Source organism: Epargyreus clarus, unplaced genomic scaffold (assembly GCF_041222505.1).
Source record: "Epargyreus clarus isolate Ecla_fem2 unplaced genomic scaffold, WU_Ecla_fem_2.2 ptg000007l, whole genome shotgun sequence".
NCBI classification, from domain to species: domain Eukaryota; kingdom Metazoa; phylum Arthropoda; class Insecta; order Lepidoptera; family Hesperiidae; genus Epargyreus; species Epargyreus clarus.
Window position 1 is genome coordinate 11,614,748 of NW_027332215.1, and position 25,901 is coordinate 11,640,648.

Consider the following 25,901-nt stretch of genomic DNA (forward strand, 5'->3'; position numbering starts at 1 on the left):
AGTTAGGGATTATCTACTTAAGTCGGCTTAACTTTTCGCCTTTCGTCACTACAACTTATATTCCCTTACGAGACTTCCACAAACTGTGCGTTAACCTTTATAGTCAATTTGATTGTTCGTAACTTTGAACTGATTTTCAAAATATGATGACAATGTGTACGAATGCTGCATGATCCTGATCATAACCCTGCTGAGTTAAGATTTTTTATAATATGAAATCAGCACATGAGCATGCTATCTTTCTGATATTAAGTGGCTACTACCGTCCATGGATATTCTGAAGTTGGCCACAGATTCTTTGATACTCCTTGAGGACTAAGTTGGAACGCCTCGAATGACTCTTACTATACCCTCACCGCTTAACACAGCCGTTATTGGGTTCTAATTGTAAGTATAGAGCACTGTACTTAGCGAATAATATATTTTACTAGTGGTGCCCGCGGCTTCGCCCGCATTTTAAAGAAATAATATGACATACATAAAACTGAAAATTTGTACCTGCATTGGAATGACAGTGAAGCCATCTGTCGAATATTGGTCTTACCAACTCCCAAACCCTCGTGGGCTCTTGGACAACAACTTTGCTAAAGATCATCACTTGATCAAATGCATAGTTTCCGATTCTATAACTACTTACGAATTAAAAATTAATTAAAGAAACCTTTTCCCACGGACTAAATTGTGAATCTAAACCATTCTCAAGTCCCCTTGAACACACACAACAAATTTCATCAAAATCAGTCCAGTCGTTTAGGAGGAGTTCAGTGACATACACACGCACATAAGAAATATATATATATATAAAGATAGTAGTAATCTCACAAACAATACAGTGCATAAATACGATTGCCACGCCATAATTATGACATTTATTGACTGGATAATGTCTCCATACAACATTCACAGTGACCATAAATTACGATGTCTGGGAAATTGCCAGTACATGTCACATTAATGTATTGCAACAGAATAGTCGCGAGTGATTATTGAGTGCGGTACACCGTATCCATGGCGACGGAAACGTCAACACGGCAAACATGAGCCTTTTGTTATTTGAATCATGGATTAGTAAAGATTACTCACTCCTAACAAGAAAATGTACCCAGTTTTGAGAATTGAAATAGTTGCGTAAAAAAGTTTTGCCACGTCTCGGTGCTAAAATGTCCCTAAAATATTTGAAATTATTATTATAAATTATTTAATTATCGTGTAAATTACGCAGTATTAGTTATTTATTCGTAATTTTTTTTTTTATAGTTTTATTTGTCAAGAATTCAAAAAAAGAACTTACTATAATAAGCCATTTGCGACTTCATTCAATTTCAAGGCGGCGAAGTATCTTTACTAATCTATGATTTGAATCATAAAGAATAAAAATATATAATACTAGACTTTACTTGCTGCTTCGCTCGCAGTCCGAGGTTTTTATCGGCACGGTTTTTTTTTTCAGGATAATAGGTACACTCTGCCCTTTTCTGAACACCTGAAACCATGTGTGCAAAATTTTATGACAATCGGTTATGTAGGTAAGGTATGAAAGTGTAGCAAACAAACAGACTTACATTCGCATTTATAATATTAGTTAGGACTAGCGTATGTCTTCGACTTCGTGTGCGTGATAGTCAATAATATTTTTGGCGATCTGTAGTCTAATCGTAAAAGCGGTACCCCATTACTAAACCTCCGCTGTCTGTCCGGCTGTCTGTCACAGATCTCTATCTCTTGATCCCTACTTAATAAACACTTGAACTTTTAACAAGGTCCGTTTATTACTCTCGTAAATAAAATTATACATTTTATCTCCCCGCTTACATCGGTTATCTCCCGCTATTAATAATTAATCTGTCGGATCTTCTGTCTACAAAAGTCCGACATTTGACAATTCATACTAGAAATTGAAGCTGCGGGTAGAAGTTAGTAATAATATATCGTTCATTGAATGTTACATGTTTGTGACGTCACAACTCTGGTCCCACGGCTGCCACCTTGGAAAAGGGATTTTACGTTGTACCAGCGAAACTATTAATCGCACAGAAAATTTGTAAGAACAAGTACGGTTTCAAATGGCTTTAGCTTTACACTTAATTCCCCTTGAAATTCAAAAAATAAAATTGCATCCTCTGCCTTTTGCACAAGGTGGACCAAAATTTGTAACATTTCAATGGTCTAATATTTAAAGGTAGCAGATGCGGTCGGTGCCGCCGTAACTAATACCGCGTAGCACCGGACCCTGGCGGGAGACCTTCGTTTCGGCAATAGCCATGGAATACGTTCACGACAACCGCATTTCAGCGCAAGGCTACAAGCGTTAGTACCGTATACGAATTAAAATTCAATATATTTTACTGCGAACGCGACATATCTGATTTATTATAGGTAGATACTGGATTTTATATTACTAGTATTATGTAGTTTTATAATGGGCATTCAGTCCTCCCTATGTCCAATCTAATATTAAGCAAGGTTAGATATATTTTAATTACAATACTTTTTAAATTATTTCATGTTAATAAGATTCTATTTAATTACTGGTGAGAAAGCAATCTAGTGGGAAATTATACATATAAAAAGAAAAAAGAATATTATTATATATTGTTGGAGAATAAGATGATATAGAATGGATTGTCATAGAAAATAAAGAATGGAGCTGTTATTGAATCTTTATTATATAAAATAGTCTTTCAGGAATAATCAGCTTAGAGATATATGCGAATATGAGTTTGTTTGAAAATTTGTACACCTTTTATCAAAAATAACCGTTGCCAAGGGATAGATAAAAAATCTCCAACCGCGAGCGAAGCCGCGGGTAAAAGCTAGTTCGGAATAAAACAGGAGTACTTAAAGTCGATACCGAGAACGTAGCTTACCCTAAGGACTACGTTAGAAAGATTCGACATAAGTAAGTACTATGTCGTTTTCATTCGCATACTTAATCATGTCTTCGTAGGCGATTTATTTTATTAATGTTAATATTGCCCTGGGATTAAAAAACTTGATATAAAATAATTTCAATATTGAAAGGAACAGAAATATGAAGCTACTAGAACCCTCTGTGATTCAACTCCGGCGGCACCACTGCCACATCTATTTCTGCGTAATAACAGCAGTGTTAAGCGCAGCTGTGGTTTGAGGGGTAAGGATAAGGGAAACTTGCTTTTCCGAGGCACTTCAGCGTAGTCCTCGGGGATGATCACGTATCTGTGGCCGATTTCAGGTTGTAATCTAATCTTTTCTGGGGTTGATTACACGTGCACACGTCCACGTGCGGCAGTAACCATTTACCATCCATCCATCCAACCATCAGGTGTACTGTATGCTCGTTTACTATTCTTATTTTATAAACAAAGAACAATCTTGTCGAGGCACCAACATTAACTGATCAGTCGACCAGGATTTCTGCTCATCATAACAGGAATGGTGACATTAAAAAAGACCTGACGTAGATGCCAGGTGCGTCGCTGGGTCTGAAGAGTCTGACTGAAACACACCAGCGCTATACCACTGTAAGAAATAGGTTTGCCGATGGTATCACCGCATTCACCTAATAATACAAAATATTTTTTTTAAAATCGGACAAGTGGTTCTAAAGATTAGCGAGAAGAAATAAACAAAGCAGCTTTATATATTAGTATGAATCTTACCTTGTTATAAGTCGGCCGTGAGTTTGAAGCAGCACTTCATAGGCACCAATAGGCACTTCATGAAACTTCAAACGTTTTTTATTTTCTTTGACAACTCGGGTCGACGGCATCGACGACTTACGGTCGTTATTAATGTTTCATCCCGATTTAAGTTTTTTTTTTTTTATTATAGAGGAATAGCAAAAGAACATACCGTCCACCTAATGGTAAGTGGATACTGACATCGTACATTGACATCTGTAATCATCCCCCTGATTATAGTCCTACCGTTCGGCGACAAATTCGTTGCTACCCATGAGGACTGAATTGGAACACCTCGGATAAGAATATCTCTTTTGTCACGCTCTTCAAACCATCAATAAACAAATCAGCGCTGAACACTACTGTTAGTAGGCAAAAAGGTGAGTCGGCCGTGTCTCCGGAGTCGAACCACTAAGAGCTTCTATCTTCAAAGCCCTCGTTGTATTGAAATACTTCAACAGCTTTTACATTTCAGTGTCAATTTATCTCCGAGCCCGAAGGGGACGTAATCCGTTTTTCCACTTGATCTAATGATTAAACCACTTTACGCAATCTTTGCACTTAATGCATTGTGGCTGTTTCCGTCGCTCGTAGTGTTTTATCAACTTCTTACGTTAATTGATAAATTTAATGCGACGTGCCCCTTGTGTGTTTTCTTTCTTTTATAGAATTAGCAATTCTTTGCACTTAACCGGATATGGTTGAAGCCCGTGGAAATACGTCACTAATGATCAGGGATTTTATACTTGGAACTCCTCTATTAGTTAATAGTTGCAATACCTTAAAGACAAATATTTAATGCTACACCTTTGATCGAAACCTTCGGAAACCAGGTATTTGATAATCTGACTATCATTAAGTGAGATAAATTCAAACGCAGTATACTATGCATAAATTTAAAATAATTGATCAAATTCAAATCGAATTCACACAGTGATACCCTCACTTACCCCTACAGGGTTATCACAACCACTGTTATATATACTCTGTAAAGTGTTTATCTATCAGGGTTTAAGATATAGAGCCCTGTGACAAACAAAACGACGGACAGGGGCGGCTTAGCAATAGAGTTCCATTTTAATGTTTGAGTACGAAACACCAAAATAGCTGAATTTTTGACATCCGCTACGACATAAAACATAATCATAAAGATGATATGTCCTTATACAAATCTCCAACATGTACCTTCTCTTGAAGATATTACCTGCTCGGTAAAGTTTGAACGACACTTCGAAGTTTAAAACGTGGAGGGGGAAAGTTCACAAGTGCTACAGCTAGTCTAATACGACGAAATGAAGTTTAGGTAAACGTGAATTAACCTCTCTATTTCAACGGAAATTTAGTCTGAATACCCACTTGACAGTTTACGATGTCGGGTCAGTGAAACATACGTTTCGTAAACAAACTGTTTAACGATTTTCTTAATTAAAAAGTAAATGAGAAACGAGAAATTTGGGGAGGGTGTTAAAGGAAAATCCCTGTCCCTACACGTTCTCGCTAACTATATAGGTATAAAGCATTTTAAGATGACTCTCGCCTCAACACTTTAGCAAAGCGAAACGAACGTTCACCCGTCTGCCCCTCGTTACATAAAGAGTAGTGCGTACAATATGTTAAAATACCACACATTATTACGTAGTTATTACTTCGCTTTTATTAGCTTGTATGTATTTAACTGATTAGGTTATTTATGTAATGGAATCTTTGTTTTTTACCCACTTTGGGCGGTCAATTTAATTCAAAATTTTGAACAATTATCAAGAACCGATGAGAATGCATAATTTTAATAATTTTGTCCCATTTTCCTTATAAGGGTCGTTAGGGTTAAAGATTCTCGTGGTGGTGTTAGAGGTAGGTGGCGCCGTGGCTATGTAGTGCGGACTAACTAAATCATAACTAATTGACTAATTAGTCAATTGATGCTGTTATCGATCTAAAAAGATCGCCACCGAATCGCTAGATGCCGTTAATAATTGGGATAAAGTTGTAATAACAAAAGATGTAATAACATTGTCAATAGTAACACGGACTAAGTGGCAAATTAACAACGTCACTTTAAAAGCCTCCATGGAAAACAACAAAGCCTCGAGTGCTACGTGCGCACTGCCTAAGTACACACGTGACTTAACACCCATGAGAAAGGAGAATGCCCATTCTTGGTACTGATTTTTCTCATGCGTCAAAATGAAAGTAATATTAAAATTATTTTTTTATTTTTTTAACATAATTTGTCGATCAGAATAGTTTCTTTGAACAGGGGATTCCATTTAAGATAAAATAAGACGAAATGTTGATTGTTGTTCTTAAAAATTAAAATGGCGGAATTTTATACTCGGAATTCAATAAGATCTATTAGTGTTTTGACTAATGATTTTTCTCATGCATCAAAATGAAAGTAATATTAAAATTATTTTTTGATTTTTTTACATAGTTTGTCGATCAGAATAGTTTCTTTGAACAAGGTGGTTCCATTTAAGATAAAATAAGACAAAATGTTGATTGTTGTTCTTAAAAATTAAAATGGCGATATTTTATACTCGGAATTCATTATTTTAGGTTTTTAGGATTATTTTAGGTTTTTTTACCTACTACCTTTAAAAGTAAATGGATATATGTTAATCGAACTACATTATAGGTACCTACTATTAGTTAAAACTGACCATCAATCTATCGTCGGATATTTTCGATTTTGAGGTTATGTAACATTTCGGTAAATAACTTCAGAACCCGGGTGCTGATCTAAAATATAAGTATCGGTAGTAGTATTTGGTTAATTATACATCGTCCACAACAAGTTTCAATTTGATGCAACTCTGGACGGCGGTCCATACTTTCATGGGCATTGTCCTTTATACATTTCGTCAATAAAACACACTGCCCGATTTTCTGGGAAAACAAATCGTATGTTAGGCTTAGCACACACTACGGCTAAACGCAACTGGATTGGGGCTAGCTGAAAACGCAAAAACGCATACGAACACGCGCGTGTTGTGGTGTTAGTTTTATCACTCGCCCATCGAAAATGAATAAAAAACAAATGCGTTTAAACGCAATGCGTGCGTCTCCATACTATTACTACGGGACACAAAAAAAAGTGCGATCGAAATGTAACAATTTACGTTTTTTAAAGTAATTACTAAAAACGTCTGTAGGGCGTGCACCTATAGAAAACGATATGTTAAATTTTCTAAATTTTCTTGTGGTTTCAGACATCCTGGTGCATGCTAAGCCTTATGCCAATTTGTGAAGTATTTAATAGCATTTGTTGTAAAGATATAACACATCTTCAAAAGTTAGCGATCGCGTATAAATATTTTCATTTAATTAATGTATTGTTTGCCTATGTAGGTACTCATATTTAAAGGTGGTGAAACCTTGTGTGGGTCCATCTATTTTTGCCTAATAACAGTAATAAACTGCATGCTCGTCTGCTAGTCTTATACTAACTACTAACTGCTTTAAGCTGTCATGTAAAGTAGCGACTAAGGTAAAACTGAAAAGAAATAATAAATATGACAAGCAGGCAAGGACTATATGTTATATGTAAGTTCCTATTTAATTTATTTCTCGTCCCACGCGTCCCTATTAGGGGATTATGCTAGCCAATAATTTTGCGAAACTACAAGAGGCTTATTGTAATGTTCTATCTAGAATTCATTTTCGTAATAGCCATAGGAGGGAATTTTAAAAGAAGTACATTTAAAAATGTGGAAAGTTACAAGTTTTGCGTTGCCTGCGGGACTGTGACAAGAGCAAACAAGCGAATGACTTAATATTATCGTTCAAGCTGAGAAAACCCCAGACTGTGCACTGCTAAAAATCCGGCGATGTACTTATATGCTCTACTGTAGTAGAATAGGAAATGTCGCAAATCTGGTTTATTACTCACATTACGTTTTACTTACTAGGGTTTGTCCGCAATAATACGAATTTGTATCAAATTGGATCGTTTTATTTAATTTTGAAAAAAAACATGTTTTCCTAATTGATTAAATTAACTGCTCCGGTCAAATTATTAGTAATTGTAATTGTCTAATTAGAAGCATTTAAAGCGTTTAATCATATTTCATAGTCCCGTAGTTACTAAGCGATACTTGAATAAAGAATCAGACAAACCGACAATAATAGATTTATGTATATACCTAAAGAAAATTGATTAATATTGGTAGAGATCGGCTTACAGGTAATTAGTGTAATTAAAATAATTATTATACGCCGATGATACCTCGAGGGTACGGCTGGCACGTAATGATAACAATATATAAAATATTACCGCGTAAACAAAATATGTGTACGTTTTGCTCGTAATGGAAGGAAAAATACATAAATAACGTTGAGTGTTTGTACAGGGTAAGCCATTGTTCGTATGCGGTATGGCTAGAGTCGATAATCTCATTACTGCGCGGGGAAATAACCGCGGTTTTATTGATGAAATTTCTATGACGCCGTAAGGCGGGAATAAGAAATGAAACGAAACGGCAATCGAAATACTGTTTTCCTCGCTAAGGGTAGGTGAATAAACTGCATTAATAGGCCAGCGTCGCGACAGACTGGCGCCCGTTTTCAACGAGTGGGGCGCGCACGTCAAAGATGTCACACACGTTTCCGATTTGCCGAATAATGCCTAAATCCTCTTGGGAAAGAATATGAAACTTAAAGTAACAACCACTAGTATATATTAGATACCTATATACTTGCATAGATTTGACCCTGAAACTGTACGTTTAGTAATAAATATCGGAGATTTTCTCTTTGCAAACTCATTCGTTAGACTCGTTAACTTAATAATCCTACATGTTAAAAACGCAATTATTGAAATCATTATTATAAATAGAAGTCACAAGTAAATATTTATTAGCGCACGAATCTGGCTTATAATCACAATACTCCGATGGGGTCCAAAGAGCTCCGGTCGACGAGATGCCAATAACTTTTATGGGTAATATAAAATCTCTTACTGAGTATCAGAGAAAGCACTCGAATTTTCGTTTGCATGAGCGAAGTTCCTTTATGTTCTTTATGTATTTTTATTAATGGAAAATTTGAATAATGACGGTTATTATTAGGAAATCGGAATAAAAGCGGCATCGTGTTTCGTACCGCAGTGTTATGTAACCGCCGCCCGCTCGATAGAGTCGGCAGCTACTACGGACGGCGCGCTAGCTAGTAAGTTACGTCTGTCGGCCCGCTTTATGTGCTCGGGGACTTAGGGGAATCGCTCACCGGAAAATTGTTTCACTTATTTTAGACCACTATTATATGCACACTCCGCTCCATTCACGACGTAGCGGTCGAATGGGTACAGTGTACTCTACTCCGACCGCTAGCGTAGCCGAAATTTCATTCACTAAGACTATGAAATCTCGGGAGTCAGATTGGATGTTAACATTTTACGGATTCCCTGAATAGAATAGAAACATTCTCATATTTAGTATTATTAAAACAATAGGTATGGTTGTTCAACGAGAATTGCCTATCGTTATCGCTTACAAAAAATAACAAAAAGGCCCAAGCAATATAAAGTCAATGTTATTCATATTATGAATGATTACTAAGGCGTTAAGTAATTGATATTATCGATTATACGGTGTTTGCATGTTGTCGACATAAACACAATGGCAGCGGGCTAGGTGCGCAGGTACCGCGTACTGGTACCTACCTATTTGTGCAAAATATCAGTTTCGTTTGTTGCCGCAGTGTTACGTAACGTCGTTCAATGTACGAACACTATGAGTACGGTGACTTGACACGACGTAGTGTTTGTACTTTGTACGAGTCTCGTTCATCTCCGTGCTGTAAGCCCTGGCCTGCCGCGCGCGATATCTCGTATTCAAAGGCCGTATTTTACGCGCCATGAGAATTATCTTCTTTGCGCTAAACAGCCGCCGTATGCCATCCACAGTGAGTCCACGGCGTTAAATGTTAAGCTGCCGTTTACTAACAACATCCCTTCGATCACTAATAAGAACCATCCGGAGAAATTTATGGATACTGCACTCTCAATGTTTGTTTAATATTTGTCTTATTACTATAGTACAAATATGATGTCAAACTATGTAATGAAAATCGTCAATCTATTATTTTCTCACCAGAGGTTCTAATAGTGAGAAGGGTTTAGGACGTAGTGCGCCATGTTGGCCAAGGGCGAGTTGGCAGTTTTTACACATCCTTGAGAATTTTTTACACAACTAAAAGATGGAAGTTTCCTCACTATATTTTTGCCTCCTTCAAGCAAGTTACAATTATTAATAAATACATATAATCGAAAAATCAAAGGTGTCTTCCTGGGTTCGAACCATAGCCCAGATTGAAAGACCAAATTTCAAACCACTGGACTATGTTTACACGCCAAGATTTTTAGTTTATTCGACATTTTTGTAACGTGAACTTTCTTTGCAGTTACATCTACCCGACAATGGACGAGTTGGCCAATCAATTGAATTACGTGCTGGGTCACTTCGGCATTAAATCGTTCATCGGCTTTGGCGTGGGCGCAGGCGCCAACATCCTGGCCAGATTCGCCCTCAACAATTCGCAGAAGGTAACGTTCCCTTGTTCCCTTGATACTCATCCGTTTGCTAAGTACGTGTTTTTATTAATTTTATGTAGTTAACAGTGACGTGGGCATTCGTTTTCGAAAATCCATATTATGAATACTGCATAGTTTAAAATATATACCTACTATCGTAAATATTGACAGCGGACTGTTGTACATTTTATCCTACTACTAAAATACTTTTTATCCTAATTTCACAATTTTATCTACATAGGTATATCTAATTACCTAGAATTTAGTGATCATTGTAGAAATATATTGAACTTAACCGATGTAAAACGAATTTCATAATAGGGACTGCAACAAGTTATAAGAAAACAAACGTTTAGAATAGCAATAAAAAGAAATGATTTCTTATGACAGTTCTTCAAACTGACCCTCTCTACACAAGAACTCACTTTGAATTTGAAACGTCGCGCTTTCGTTTTGGTCAATTATCACATTGGCGATTTTAAAACGCAGTCGACACCGCAATCTTACTAGTATTCTTCACTTCACTGACACAGAACAGTCGAAGATTTCGATGCTATTTAGAAAAATAATATAATAAGTATGGGTCGGATGAAGTAATAATATAATTAGAGCTATTCCTCAGATAAAAATTACTCTTTAAACGAAACAGAAAAGACTAGGTAGAGGTACGTCGTGACTACCAAGCCACGTGAAACCGTCGCGTTATGCAGCGACATTCAACTACACATTTTTTTTCAACGCTTACGTCGAAATATCGCAAGTGTGATAACCGCCTTAAAGTAAACTATTAAATTGAAGATACCAGAAGCTTGGCACACTGACGACTGTAAACATTCGTGTCCGCCGCCAGTCTTGTACCGCGTTACGTACGTCTGTGGGGGAAACGAGGTCAACTGCTGTATATTTGTGCTTCTTCAGTGCTTCAACTAGTCTTAGCAAATATGATTTGGAACTAGCGTCGTATAACTAATTGGGTATGTCCTACTAACGTAATGGGGTACACTTCTATATGTATTAATAGACCTATTTTCCAATTACGTCTGTTAACTTTGGGCCCCTGTTAACTGAAACAAGGCGATCTAATAGCCGGGTAATCAACTTCTTTGTACCCGACTGCGGAGTTCTTCGAGAGTATGTATGGATGTTTATATGTAGGTATATACGTCTCATTGTACGTCTCTACATCCAAGTCCTAATAGCTTGATGGATTTAAGAATATAAGGTGTCGTTGTAGTCGTCTAAATTGGCAAAGTTTATTATTATTATTATTATTTTATAATATTAGAGTAGCAGACGAGCATGCAGTCCACCTGATGGTAAGTGGCTACTGCCGCCCATGGACATCTGTAATAAACCCCAGATAGGATTAGATATTCCTACCTGAGGTCGGCCACAGATGCGCCGCTACCCCTGAGGACTAAGCTGGAATGCCTCGGAAAAGTCTTTCTCCCTTACCACACCCTTCAAACCGGAACACAGCAACACCTAACACTGCAGTTATTAGGTAGAAATGGGTGTGGCGGTGGTGCCGCCGGAGTCGAACCACAAAGGGTTCTACCACCTTCAAAAATTATATTTTTAAGCATTTGAGTATTTTGTTCATAATTCATAATAATTCTCTTAATTGTGTATGGTAAATAATGGTTGCCACAAGGAATTCAGGAATCAAATGATCGGAAGTTACGGTGTAAGAATGAATGCCTACTAACTTACATATGTGATTATCGACTTATCATCATAGCCCTTACGAGTGGCAGTGTATATGATCGACCTTAAGCAGAACTTCTATATAGAAATGATTGTTGTAAATTAAACGATTTTTGTCTTGATTCCACTTGTTTATTGATGTTACGGAGGCTAAATACAATTTCTTTAAAATCGTTACAAGTCGTTACAGCCTGTCCTATCACCATTTTTTTTAAATTGTGTCAAACCCACAGATGCGTAATAGGCGTGAACAATGATCATGTCCACGAATACGAGTATTAGACCTGCCGCAGAGACCTAACCATCAGATGGACTACATGCTCGTTTCCTAATTCAATATTGAAACAAAGTGTCTATCATACATACATTTGATGTGGTAAAGGAGACATACAGTTCCGAGTCGTTCCAGCTTAGTCGTACGGGGGCGCAATCGTAGCCGACCTCAGGTAGAAATAGTTTATCCTATCTGGAGTTAATTACATGTCCACGGGAGGCAGTAGCCACTTGCCATCAGGTGGACTGCATGCTCGTCTGTTAGGTACTCAAAATAAAAAAAAACATCGTAATTACAGAGGTGTGCGCGGCCTTATTGATCTGACCTAAAAATTAGCTATGTGCACTAGGCACTCGATGGAATCGTGCAGCGGTTACGTCTGCATACTGCAGTACTGGCATACATATACATCGAAAGTGGGACACTTATTAATAATTACCCAAGTGCGATTCGAACACGGAGATTTCCGTATCACCAAAGTTCCGATTTCGATTCCTATTACATGAAAATTTTAACCGTAATATGATTACGGTTCAACAGATAAAACCGAAAATCGTCGAAAAAAACTTTGTTACCCCCACTTATTTTGGCGCAAGACTTTTTTATCCAAATATCTAAAGTCTGATCTAGTAAATTTAGTTTCCAACATTTACGGGATTGTCTAATGGACATACAATAAAACTGAAAATCGTCAATTATTGTTTTTGTATGTCCATTAGATTTATGTCTATTAGATCATAATATTATCTCGATATCAAAACCTGTCAAGTTATGAATCTACGAGCGTATAAAATAAAACTACGTCAACTTTTTATTAAAGCATACCTGTAAGGTTTGCTTCAACCTTACAGGTATGCTTAAATAAAAGGGTTTCAACAACTTCAATTGCTCCGTAGTTTTAATATGCCTTTTACGAATTTCATATTTCTATTTGGATGATTGAAATACAGAGAACTTATTATGAGTCTTAAGACTCCGCTATTTATTTATATAAACATTTCTTTGCCGAGGCGTTCCAGCTTAGTCCTTAGGGTAGCGGTTCTGTACTGGTCTGTAGCCGAGTTCAGATAGGACGATATTCCTGTCTGGGGTTGATTACAGATGTCTATGAGAGGCAGTAGCCACTTCCCATCAGGTGAACTGTATGCTCGTCTGCTACTTCAATATTATAAAAAAAAGTCAATACCGTATTTCGTTGCTGACTGCAACGTCCACTTTATACCATCAAAACCACACAAATGCCGTATTTCGTTGGTTCCCACAACCTCAACTTTATACCAGGCGGACTAAATATCTGTTTGATAGGTCTATCCCACAAAAAATCTACGTTCTCCCATTTCCATCTATGAATAGGAATGTCCGATGAATACCTACACAGCAAACAAAGGGTTCACTGCGATAGCTCTGTGCATGTCATGCATTTGTTAACGTTTTCCAACTCTTTTTAGTTGGGCCTGTTGTGACAAAATAGTACGCAGATATGTATGTACAACGGCCTCTATGTTTATATTCGTTTCCAATTAAATTGAAATCGTTACAACGAACGATTGCATGTTATTTTTAATTAAACTAAAACAAACACTACACAGTTACACTATACGTTAAAAACACTACGCTAAAACAGTTCATGTCAATGACCATCACAGATTCGAATGTTTGTAGTTTCCAAATTGCGGGAATAGTGTAATTTAATTAGAACATTTTAAGACCGCGATTGGATACTACACTAGGACTCAAATTCCCTTTAAGGCTATGTAATTTTGTCAGCCACCTTACTTGACAAGGCACATGATTAAGTAAAATTCTGATATTTCTGACCCCAACCATAGTAGGTATATACTAATGTATAAAAGATTAATCACTCCTAACAAGAAAATGTAATCAGTTTTGACAATTGAAATAGTCACTGTCATCTATTTTCGTGTTTGAAAAATATAAAAAAAAATCTCCGCACTTTTTATTCGATTTCGTGCTGTTTTGCACCACTTAACTGCACATGTCGGCATCGTTCCGCGTAAATTACACCATGACAGTCGGAGACGTAATGGGGAAACAGTTAATTTTACGTACCAGCCATTTGTGGTTTTCTTCAATCACAAGGCGGTGAGATATACTCATCTATGACCCCAACAAAGAACTCAAGGTGCCAATGAGTATACAGACAGTTATAACTCGTCAGGTGGACGCCCTGGCGCTGATCAACTGCACGTCGAGCCAGGCGGGCTGGATCGAGTGGGCCTACCAGAAGATGAACTCCCGCTCTCTGCGCTCCCGCGGGATGACCCAGGGCGTGCTCGACTACCTCATGTGGCACCACTTCGGCCGGGTAAGTACCACACGACGAACATAAAGCCAACACACAAACTATGTTTTACAGTTTTGTTTAGAATTAAGCCCTTCGTTCAAAGGTTCGAAGGTTGAAATCCCAGGTACGCTTCTCATTTTTCGAAGTTTTCGAAATTAATCGTTAGTTTTAATGATGAATGAATATCGTGAAAATTCTCAAAGGGTAAGTTTCACTTTCCTTAGAGTTCTCTACAAAATGCTCTTAACGGTGTCTACCAATGCGCATATGGAAATCTTGATGGACAATAGCCTAAACTCTCGTCACTCTTAAAAGAGACCCGTGCCCAGTCGTGGGACAATTCGTTGACGACAAAACTGTACCTCCGATTTGCCGTTCTAGATCCCAAGCTGAGAACTTACTTTGACCTGGTTCCAAAAATGAGAGCATTCGCTACTTACTCCTAGGTTATGTAACCGTTCGCCAGTAACTGATTCGATAATTCATAACCTATTTTTGGATAGGTCTTTCACTAACATAAAAGTCTTGGATTTTGTATTCAGCATCAATTTTAAAGTAGAAACGTTGTTAATAAAAGTTTCAGTTACTTCAAAAGTAAAATAAAGAATAAGGGTCTTATCTACAAGCAATATTCAATTCACATTCTGAAGTATTTGTTTATTATTGAAGATATCAACTTCAGTTGGAATTTAAAGCTGCAGTACTTTGTATTTCATTTCTCGTGTGACGTAATACTGCGTTTCAAATGTCTCCTTGATTCAAATAGCAATGCTTTGTTATATTTAATTTATGTATGTACGCTTGCGATTTATTTATAAGGAGCCTGCGACGTAGTTTTAAGAAAGCACTTCATTTTTTTCATAACGACGTCATAGTAACACTGTTATCTCAATAATGTAGTCAACATGAAGGAACCATTGGTTGTTATGGTAATTTTTACAGAAAAAAATAGTTTTATTTTTGGGTTTCTTTTTCATTAAATATGATAAATGATAGTAAATTTGACGGAGGCCTTCGAAGACTTTATAAAAATATTCAATAATCTTACAGTATTCTTTCGAACAATACGCCCTTACCAGAGCAACGCAAAAAATACACACAGCCGAACATCTCTTTATTTTTCAAAGACTGAAAACACAATCTAAGCTCTGTAGCAAAAGAAAATACATAATTGATCAGTTAACCTATTTTTAACAAATTTAAATTCAATAATTATTCTTCTCTTGTATATTCTAACGGGTTATTCTTATATTTTCTGGATATTTTAAGCTCATAATTAATTAATTGGTCAGATTTCGTGCTAGCGAATAAATTATGTTGTAAGCACGGCGCGTTTTATTTGAAATCATTGTTTAGTTTTACCGAAAACTCTATTCAGATTGGCGTCTTTGTTCATAATAAATTATAATTGGTAAATATTTTTTTGTCAACATTAAATTTCATTCCATAATTAAAGTTATGTCCTATGTATCTATGTTATTCTTAAATGTAATATTCGTATTATATGTACGTTCATTTCGTATATGAATATAGTCCGCGCCAAACTGCTAGTCCGTTCTGAAGTGGTTGCGAGCAGGTGTAGTCATACAATTTGCTATGACGTCGCGATTTATTTCTATATTCAGAGCGGACGAGCAGTTTTACGCGGACTAAACTTTGATAATCCTTTCCTATGTCACTTTAAGTAATTAAGACAAATACTTAAGGTATTAACGCTTAACATATGTACATAATGCAAGCGCAGCTGCAGGCAAATTCTATTAGCAATATTGCAAATATTACAAACCTTGTCGATATGCGATTCTTTATGCTTTGCGATTAAAGAAATTAAAGAAATTGCGCTATGCATGCGTGTAACGTTCAAAAAATACTTTTACTCAATTTGCTGGTGCGTCAAAATCATCTTAGGGCAAGTTTAATGCAACAAATCTATGTTACACCTCTATCTAATGATTAAGGTTGTTATACTGGAAGATGCACCACATACACCTGTCGTATATTTATTCATTTCATCTATACCATTCACTATTATTAGTGTTACGATTATTAGTGTTACGATTTTGTGTGTAAGAAGACATAAATAGTCGCGGAAAGAGTAGGTTCTAGAAATTTATTCAGTCCTAAATCTACGTGACGTAAAGCAGTAGTACAAAATTCCTAAATCAATGTGACGTAATAAAGCATTAGTACATAACCCTTCCTTGGCAGTCGGGTAAAAATAATGTGACCTTTTGTGACATGGATAAATTCTATATTTGCTGATCTCTCAATCTAGGTTTACACCCCAATATATGTAACATATTACGTTATTACGTATTATGACACTCCGCACTAGCGTTCCATATTACAGTTAATATTGTATCATACTGCGATAATGTCGCTACATTGTCTTCTGTGCTCTCTAGTTTAGTGTTTGTTTTGTTGTATGATTGTTATGCGTATTTTTTGGTATATTATTACCCGCTAGTAGCTAAATTTTATGAGTGAGAGGCGTCGGAAGTAACAATAAGTAGTTGGTATAGGTTGTTGTTGAAGAGTGAAATTTTGTGGGACGCCTTGAAAGACCCTTTATCGGAGGTTTATGTAAACTGCCTACATTCTTTGGCCAATTCTATACCTACTTTTAGTATGAGTTTTCAATCTGCTCGACTGAATGTGGTTTATGGTTTTTTATAAGATCTATAATGTTGAATCGACAGCTCGAAATTTCGATCTATGTTACATTACAATGACAAATTTTAGTTCCTAAATGACCTACCAGAAGTGCTGTGTGGGTTTGGTACTAGATGTGTGAAGGGAACCCCATATTGAAGATCGATTCGATCATACGTTAAAAAAATCATAGATCATGATTTATGTCATGTGCAATTTCACATTTCGAAGCGCTCGGTTAGCCATCGGTGTCGGTTGTCGTACGGCGTTTGTAAGATGTTATCGGCAGTCTTACGGGTCTATGAAAACAGCCGACCAGAGCAGGCCATTGGCCTGTACTTATCTCTGTCTTCCTTAGACTGATCACCTATTACTTACTGTAGTTTGAGCAATGGTTGCTAAGGGTTTCATCTTGTTGCTTAAGCTACTGAACAGTTGCTTAAGCCGCTGCGGCTCGGGCGGCAATTTGTTGCGTCGCCATGATGAGGAGTACCTGATTAAACTAATTCGAAAAATCGTTATCAGTCGATTGTTTAGTTGTAATACTCCAAATATTCCCCAGTTACAGGGAATTATCTCTGCAGGTCGACTCTTAACATCTCTCATACATTTCCTACAAATAAACATTCATTGAAATGAAATGAGATGAAATAAAAATAGTTTATTAGCCTCACAAACACGGTTGTTAGTAAAAAGTGCACGGTTACAACATACGAATATCTTAAACTTTATTCATTCATTCATTCCCAGGGTCTTAGTAACGAGTGCACTGTTAGAACATATGAACATCTTAAACCTTATTCATTCCAGTACCCCGAGGAGCGTAACCACGACCTGGCTCAGATGTACCGCATGTACTTCACTCGCAACGTGAACCCCACCAACCTGTCGATGTTCATCGACTCGTATGTCCGCCGTAGCGACCTGGGCATCTCGCGCGACACCGGCACCATCAAGCCGCCGGTGCTGAACATCACCGGGGCGCTCTCCCCCCACGTGGACGATACGGTCACGTTCAACGGACGCCTCCAGCCAACCAACTCCACTTGGATGAAGGTTAGTTAGACCATAGTGAGCGGGAGTTTTATCTAAAGTTAATTGTTACACTTTCATTGGTATTGGTGTGGTGCAGATATTGCTAAATTGGACCACGAACAAGTCTCCTCATACCCGCCGACGACCCGCGTGGTCGAGCGATCACCATACGGGTCTGACGCGCAATGGATCCCGGGTTCGATCCCCGGCCAGAGTAGTTTATTGAAGACTTATCACGAAATTTTCGGTTATATTGAGGTATTGCATAGGATAAGTAGGTAAGTATCTCGTTTATTCGAGGTTAATTATTCTAAAAAAATATATAATAAACAAAGCATGTAGCTTTCTTAAACCGGTTTTTTTTATGCAAGCTTTGATCTACCTTGAAGTTCTTCTAATGAAATTTTGTCGAGTAGTACCAGTTTTAAGTTTCCTTTAGACAATAATAAATCGACAAAACGAATTTAAGTTCACAATGAATTATCGGTTTCCAGTATTAAGTTTATGGTGATTGTATTTACAAGTTAAACGAAATATTCTAAAGCCTATTATAAATTTTCAATTTCCCAAAGTATGTTTTTATTTTTAATAACGTTAATTTAATAAAATACCGCCGTTAAGCACTACTTTACTTTACTATCTTATGTTATTTGTCAATATAATTAATATTATTTTCACATTATTATTTGAGATTAAATATTGATAAATATAATCAGTAAATTTTCCCACTTATGGGGAAGTTTTTGCAACGTAACAACATTATGGCCAGTGGCCTGCCTTTCTGTTGGTCGGAAATTTGACAATTTCTAATAAGTAAATTGTAAACTTCTTTGATAGACAAAAGATTGAATTCTTTGATTATTAATAACAACAAGCAAGTCTTAGGGTAGAAAGGTATCTGAGATCAACTTTAGGGCATGCTCTGTTTGGAATCGGTTACACTGCAATTAGGAACGTTAACACTTCAAAACTTGAGCGGAGATAAGTAGACTAGTTATAACTCAGGAGTAGGTTTCGACAGTGATGTATTAGGTACTTTGAGGTAAGAAGGGCTATGTGAAACTTGTAAAGGGATAGATATATATTGAATAGGTTTAACCCTTTAATATTGTTTTATAAGATTGAAGTAGCCAACGCATTTTTTTATAATATGGAGTAGCAGACGAGCATGCTGTCTATCTGATGGTATGTGGCTACTGCCGCCCATAGACAGCTGTAATCGACTCCAGATAAGATTCAATATTCGTACCGGAGGTCGGCCACAGATGCGCCGCTACCCCTGAGGACTAAGCTGGAACGTATCGGAAGGTATGTCTCCCTTACCACACCCTTCAAACCAGAACACAACAGCGCATAACACTGCTGTTATAAGGTAGAAATAGGTAAGTCTTGTAGTCCACCTGATGGTAAGTGGTCACCGCCCATGGTCCTCTGTAACTATTTCGATAAAGAACGCGTTCTACCTATAGTCGATCACAGATGCGCTAACACTCCTGAGGACTAACACGAACATGAACCTACCATGGTGGAAGAAAGTTTCAAAAAAGATTTAAAGTCCTGTTTAATTTCACTCAGGCTTATGTCGTCTATCTTGACTTCGCTATTATTATAGGTTGAATTAGTCAGCCAAGATAAATATTTTTTAATTTGCGAAAAATAGTGAAATGCTTTTATTATATTTTATCTGCCTTAAACATTAAATGGTGTAAGATACTGCATTAAAGAGTAGTAACAATTTCACTATTTTTAAAGAACTTTTCACTTAAATTTAATTTTTGTAAGGTTTTTTGCCTTGCAATTCAATGCTCGATTACTGACATTTTTGCTCTTAAATTATGAACTTTTTTACAAACTAATATATCCTTAACAATGAATGGGCTTTTTAACTCAAAACATTAAATATTTTAGACATAAAATTACTTTTATCTGCAAATTTTGTAACACAAAAGGAGTCTTCGATGTGTCGCCGGCTTTAATAAGTCTTTTTACGCCCTTTTTAAGACCCGCATGTCATAACGTAATAAAACATACGTGAGTTACGACGCAAACGATAACGCACACAGATGTGAGATTCTCTAAATATTTGGATAGCAAAATTAAGTTCCATTTTGCACGTGCAACAAACAATGTTTGATTTTTCTTATAATATTATAGAGTAGAAGTCAAGTATGTAGTTGCGATGGTAAGTGGCTACTGCCGCCCATGGACATCTGTAATCTCTTACCATACTCTTCAAAGCAGAACACAGCAGCGTTTAACACTGTTGTTATTAGGCAGAACGCTGTAAACGCTGTTGCATCACTCAATAAACACAATTATTCGTGTTCATATACAACGTACATTCTATCGAGTGCGTCCTGTTTATCAAAGATTGAATAATTGTCCGCTTGCAGGCGGCCTTCCATTGCACTTGTTAAATCTGACGGCTATAAATCCTTGCTGCGTATTTGAGATGTCAGAAGAAAAACTTTCAGTTATTATGCAGTTATACAGTATGCAACGTAACGTATTAAGACTATTAAATATGCCAGACTAAGGGGTGCATTGCACGCCTCAAATTTCTTCGTTGCGACAGGACTTTTATGTGTGTCAGCCCTATAGCCTGAATACCGGTTAACCCGATATCACCTTGCAATACAATTGTCGGGAAATGCGTAACGTGTATGCAGTCCACCTGATGGTAAGTAGTCACTGCGCCCATGGACATCTGTAATCAACTAAAAATAATATGAATCATGCTTGAAGTTGGCTACAAATGCGTTGATCTCATCTTGTCTGGGGTCATTTGCTTTTTTTTATAATATAGGATTAGCAGACAAGCATGCAGTCCACCTGATTGATGGTAAGTGGCTACTGCCGCCCATGGACATCTATAATCAACCCCAGATAGGATTAGATATTCCTACCTGAGGTCGGCCACAGATGCGCTGCTACCCCTGAGAACAAAGGTGGTACGCCTCGGAAAAGTCTGTCTCCCTTAACACACCCTTCAAACCGGAACACAGCAGCGCCTAACACTGCTGTAATGAGGCAGAAATAGGTGTGGCGGTGGTGCCGCCGGAGTCGAACCACAAAGGGTTCTACCACCTTCATACCACATTTGCTATTACAAAAACAATGTAATGTTTCAGATCTCGGACTCGGGCATGGTGCTGGAAGAGCAGCCCGGCAAGATATCGGAGGCGTTCCGTCTGTTCCTGCAGGGCGAGGGCTACGGTAAGTAACCTGAACAGCGCCCTCTGCCGGACCCGCCCACTAACAACCAACACACTGTGTTTAACAACTGTCTTAACAACATTCAATTATCAATTAATAATCTTGCTTTAACGGTACATCTTTGGTTTAGGATTATTATTGTATAAGCATAATCTATAGTTTAACTATTGATTTAACCGTTCATCGTTATGTTATGTTATATTATCGTTGATGTTATTTTTTATTTTTTATAACTTTGGATTTAACGTATACCAACATTAAATTTTTAATTATTAATAATCAATATAATGTGACGCGTGAATAATGTGTGATAACGGATTTAAGTAGCATATTGATATGTATAATAGAACAAAAAAATCACAGATATCAATATATTTTACCTCTTATGGGAATATTAAAATCTTAAAATCATTTTATTCATGCGTCCTAAATATGACTGACAAGAATAATCAATATCATTTCAAATTTTACGAATACAATCACAATTATAAGATGAATGATTGAAAAAACTCGTGATTTAAAAAATATTACTTTTTATTTATTTTAAAATAAATATTAGAATAGCTATAAGCATCAAAGGATGCATTGTAGCATTAGCGCCGGATAGTGGACAGCCTAAAACGCTTCACAATGCATTTTGTAACACGCGTCATAGATGACACTGTAAACATTATGAACCAGTACCCTTAGTATAAGTTTTAATCAAATAACTGCGTTTGTATTTGTTTACGCATTTCCCATACATTTCCCATTAGTTCTGATACAGTCCGCTAGAGATGCTGATTGGAAATGTATGGGCAAATACGTAAACAAATACAAAAACATTCATTTTTGTAAAAACTCATACTAAGGATAACTGTAACCTGTCGCAACTGCCATTACTGCTTTACTTTTTAGTTGCGATACACATTAAGAAGTAGGGATTTATAAATCTGTCAAGAAATCGAAATCTGTCATGACATTATCTGACATTTAACAGTTGATTCTTAAATATCTCATCATTGTAAAATCTAAAAAATGTTAAACTAGTGATTCATAGAGACATGATATAATGTCAGAGAATATAACATCGAATTAACGCACTTATATAATCTAAATGATGATAGTTGTAAATCAATAACGAATCTCGAATCGGGGATAGATTATTTTATTATGAAACTGTAACGAGGCTTCAAATATGCTAGTTAGTAGGAATGTCCGATTCTGAATATTTAAAAAAAAATATGATTGTAACTTGTAAGGTTGCAAAGAAATGTCTACAGTACGCCCTTGAGTTCATGAACACCCCGATAAGAAATAAATCTGTTTCTTGGTTTCGGGTGTTACTATAATTATAATTTTTTCGAGCATTTACAAATATCGCATTTCATTTTTAATTTATTTTAAAATATACATAATAATTGACAATCTTCAATTAAGATCTGCTGGTTTAATAATTATTAAATCATTTGTGTAGTCAACCATGTTACCATTTTATTAATAATCAATAAATAATCGTTAGACATCCCATATTTTACAAGATTAGACGTTCCTTGTTGTCATAAACTTGCGTGCGTACTGTATTACGTAAGATCATTGTCTTATTATTTTGTTAATTATATTATATTTGAATTTCTATTTGTTTTAGATACGATTAAATTATTTTAATATTTCCTAGCGTTTCAATGAGTCCCATGCATTTTATGGAGTAGTTCATTATGAATGACTGTTTCCATACTTTACAATTAAAATTACTTTTTTTGTACTCTGTACAAAGTAGTTTGATTTGTTACAAAAAGTAGTTAGTTTTTCGTGTTTTATTAAATGGTAACCTATGGAAAGTTTCGAAGCAGTTCTGTTGAGTGAGAAATGAATACGATTCGTCTGAAGTCCCGTTTTTTTCTTTTCCCCGCGATTATGTTTGAGCCTGGATTGCCTTGAGTTTCGCGGCATCCCATCGTGGTACGTATTAGCAACGAGCTTATTTACCCCCTTTATGGTCTTGTAGTGCTAAGAATATTTCCAAATTGCCTAGTTACTTCGTAGGAAAATTTGTAGATTTCCCTTTGATTATTTTTCCTTATACGTCTATAAACCTTTATACGATTATGCTATTTGTATTGCTGTTTAGGTTTCATATAAACCACTATGAGCTACTTTAAATATTAATCGATGCAATAGGATATTTTAAGTACTAATATTTACTGGTATAAGTGAATCTAATATTTATTAATACGACTAACAATTGGTTCTAAATAAATGCCTCCTTATGTATTCAAGCTTTTAGTACGAACTTCTTTTATTTCCTTTAAATGATATCTATAAAAACATTTACTGTAATGTAACAGGAATCATTCTATATATTTTATTTGTATCATATATCTATTATCTATATATAATTGAATAGAATGGAATGGAATAAAAATCTTAGTAGATTTTAAATATAATATTATTTCATACTAAGTATTATTAAATTAATGTCGAAACTTATAATTAACATTAACATTTAATTACGTGAATGATAGTCCTAAGACTTTTCACTTTCAATGTCTCAAATCTTAACAAAAAAAATTCATAGACACTTTTATCTTGTCTCTTATTTCATTTATATGTGTGTATTCCATATTACCCAGTATTTTGTTACGTAGTTAGTGGGTATACAATTTCGGATCTATGTCACTTTGATGATATCTCCTGGGTGATCATAGGTGACACTTTGTGTATTTTTTATCATAATTCATAAATTAATAATTGTAGGTGTCTACCTTTAATTGTTTTTGAGTTCTAGGAGTGTCGCAATTAGTTTGATGTGAAAATTTCTAGTCTGCCAATGCTTTTTCACTAATTACACGCTTTCGTCAACCTATTAGTATCTCATTCCTGGGCACTGGTCTCCTCTCAAAGTGAGAGGGGTAATGACCTCAGTCCACCGTGCTAACTAAGTGCGTATTTGTAGATTTTACACACCCATGAGAATTTTTAAAAGAGCGCTCAGGCATACAGTTTTCCTTATGATGTTTTCCGTCGGCGTTTAAGCAAGTGTCATGTGAATTTCGAATACGCACATAACCGCACATTCCAATTGAGAGGTGTGATGTGGGTATATTAAAGTATTTTTAATAATTTATGATTGGAAAAGTGATTTAAATGTACTAAAGTGTCGCCTATGACCACTCATGGATCAAAGCAGAATAGACCTTTGTAGTATTTTTCACCATCACTTATTTATAGTCCGACAAACTTTTCTGTGTGTGTGGCGGTTTTCGGAAACAATCATTTGTTGTCAGCTTCATGCACAGCTTCTTGATTTCACCAGGTAAACAGTTATTAGCTATTACGTCAATTTAATGACAGTACGATCTTAATTGGAACTTATTTATTTGTCAACACAATTAATATTTTTTTATATTAATTTTGAATATTTTTCAATTTTTTCATTCCTTACGTACTTTTGATAACAGTGGCGCCACCACACGCCCCGAAAAGTTTGTCGAATTATACTTATGTATTTTGTAGTGACGTAGACACGAGCACGAGTGTCTCACAACAATTGTTTTATTTATTTTGTTTTTGTTTTCATCTCACCCGTAGCCGTGTTGGCATTGCAAAAAATTATCTCCCGCCGCAATAGTACCGTGTCGAAATCCAGTTCCACCAACTAGCCGTATGTTATTTTAAAGCTTAAGTAGAAACCGTAAGTGTTTTTTTATTTATCTTTTATTATTTTGTATCGTTATTTTGTTTGGATGTTTTTTGCGAATGCGATAGTATGTTTAGCTTAAATATGTTGTTTTATGTTTAACCGAATGTATGTTATGTTACTTTTAATTATATTTTGGTTGTCAAACACGCTCGATATCGCTTTTGCAAAAGATATCTGTTTTTAAATTTATTTTCTGAGCCATCTTACACGGACAAATCGACTGTTATTAGTTTATTGTTGTGTTTATTTACTGTACTGCTCATTTACATTGAGATTATGTTATTTTTTATTTTATTTTTGTCACTGCTTAATTGTAAATATTAATAGGTATGAAAATTAATACGAAGTAAATTAATGTGACACGTCAACAGTAACTTAAATATCCATTAAAGAAAAATATATTCATATGTGATATTGAACGAAAAATGCTATTTAGCAATGTATATGATACATTTTAATATAATAATTATGTAGTACCGTTGTCTATTGTGTGTATGTGTGTGTACCTGAATACATTTAAAAATAAGCCTATATTGATAATACATATTAGAATTTTTAGATTTAAATAAAACAAACGTTTTAGGGCTGATGTATGAAACAATAACGTTTATTTCTGTCACATAATTACTAACCCGTCTGCGTGGCGTAATTTATGTATTAGGGCCTATTTCCCACCACGCGGGTTTATGTCCGTGCAATTCTGTCCCTAATTCTATTTCATAAATAGTTTTCTTGTCATATAAGCCTCAAGCACACGGACCGCAGAGACTGCAACCGGCTAGGTCACGCATGTAGGAGCACGCGTGTCATGAAAAAGAGTAAAATAAAATTTAAATATT

At 36.0% G+C, this 25,901-nt stretch overlaps 1 protein-coding gene across 11 annotated transcripts in view; it reads left to right on the forward strand.

Annotated features, from left to right (window-relative positions):
- The window catches only part of MESK2 (misexpression suppressor of KSR 2), an 87,341-nt gene that overhangs the window by 57,192 nt on the left and 4,248 nt on the right, over nt 1–25,901 (forward strand). For 10 of the 11 annotated variants that reach the window (XM_073074637.1, XM_073074634.1, XM_073074633.1 and 7 more), the window contains 4 exons: nt 10,062–10,203; nt 14,352–14,498; nt 17,940–18,185; nt 21,296–21,380. In XM_073074637.1, the coding sequence (XP_072930738.1) occupies nt 10,062–10,203; nt 14,352–14,498; nt 17,940–18,185; nt 21,296–21,380 (620 nt within the window). Of the gene's footprint in view, nt 1–10,061; nt 10,204–14,351; nt 14,499–17,939; nt 18,186–21,295; nt 21,381–24,950; nt 25,054–25,901 lie in introns of all 11 variants that reach the window. The other variant, XM_073074636.1, reaches the window with a different exon arrangement.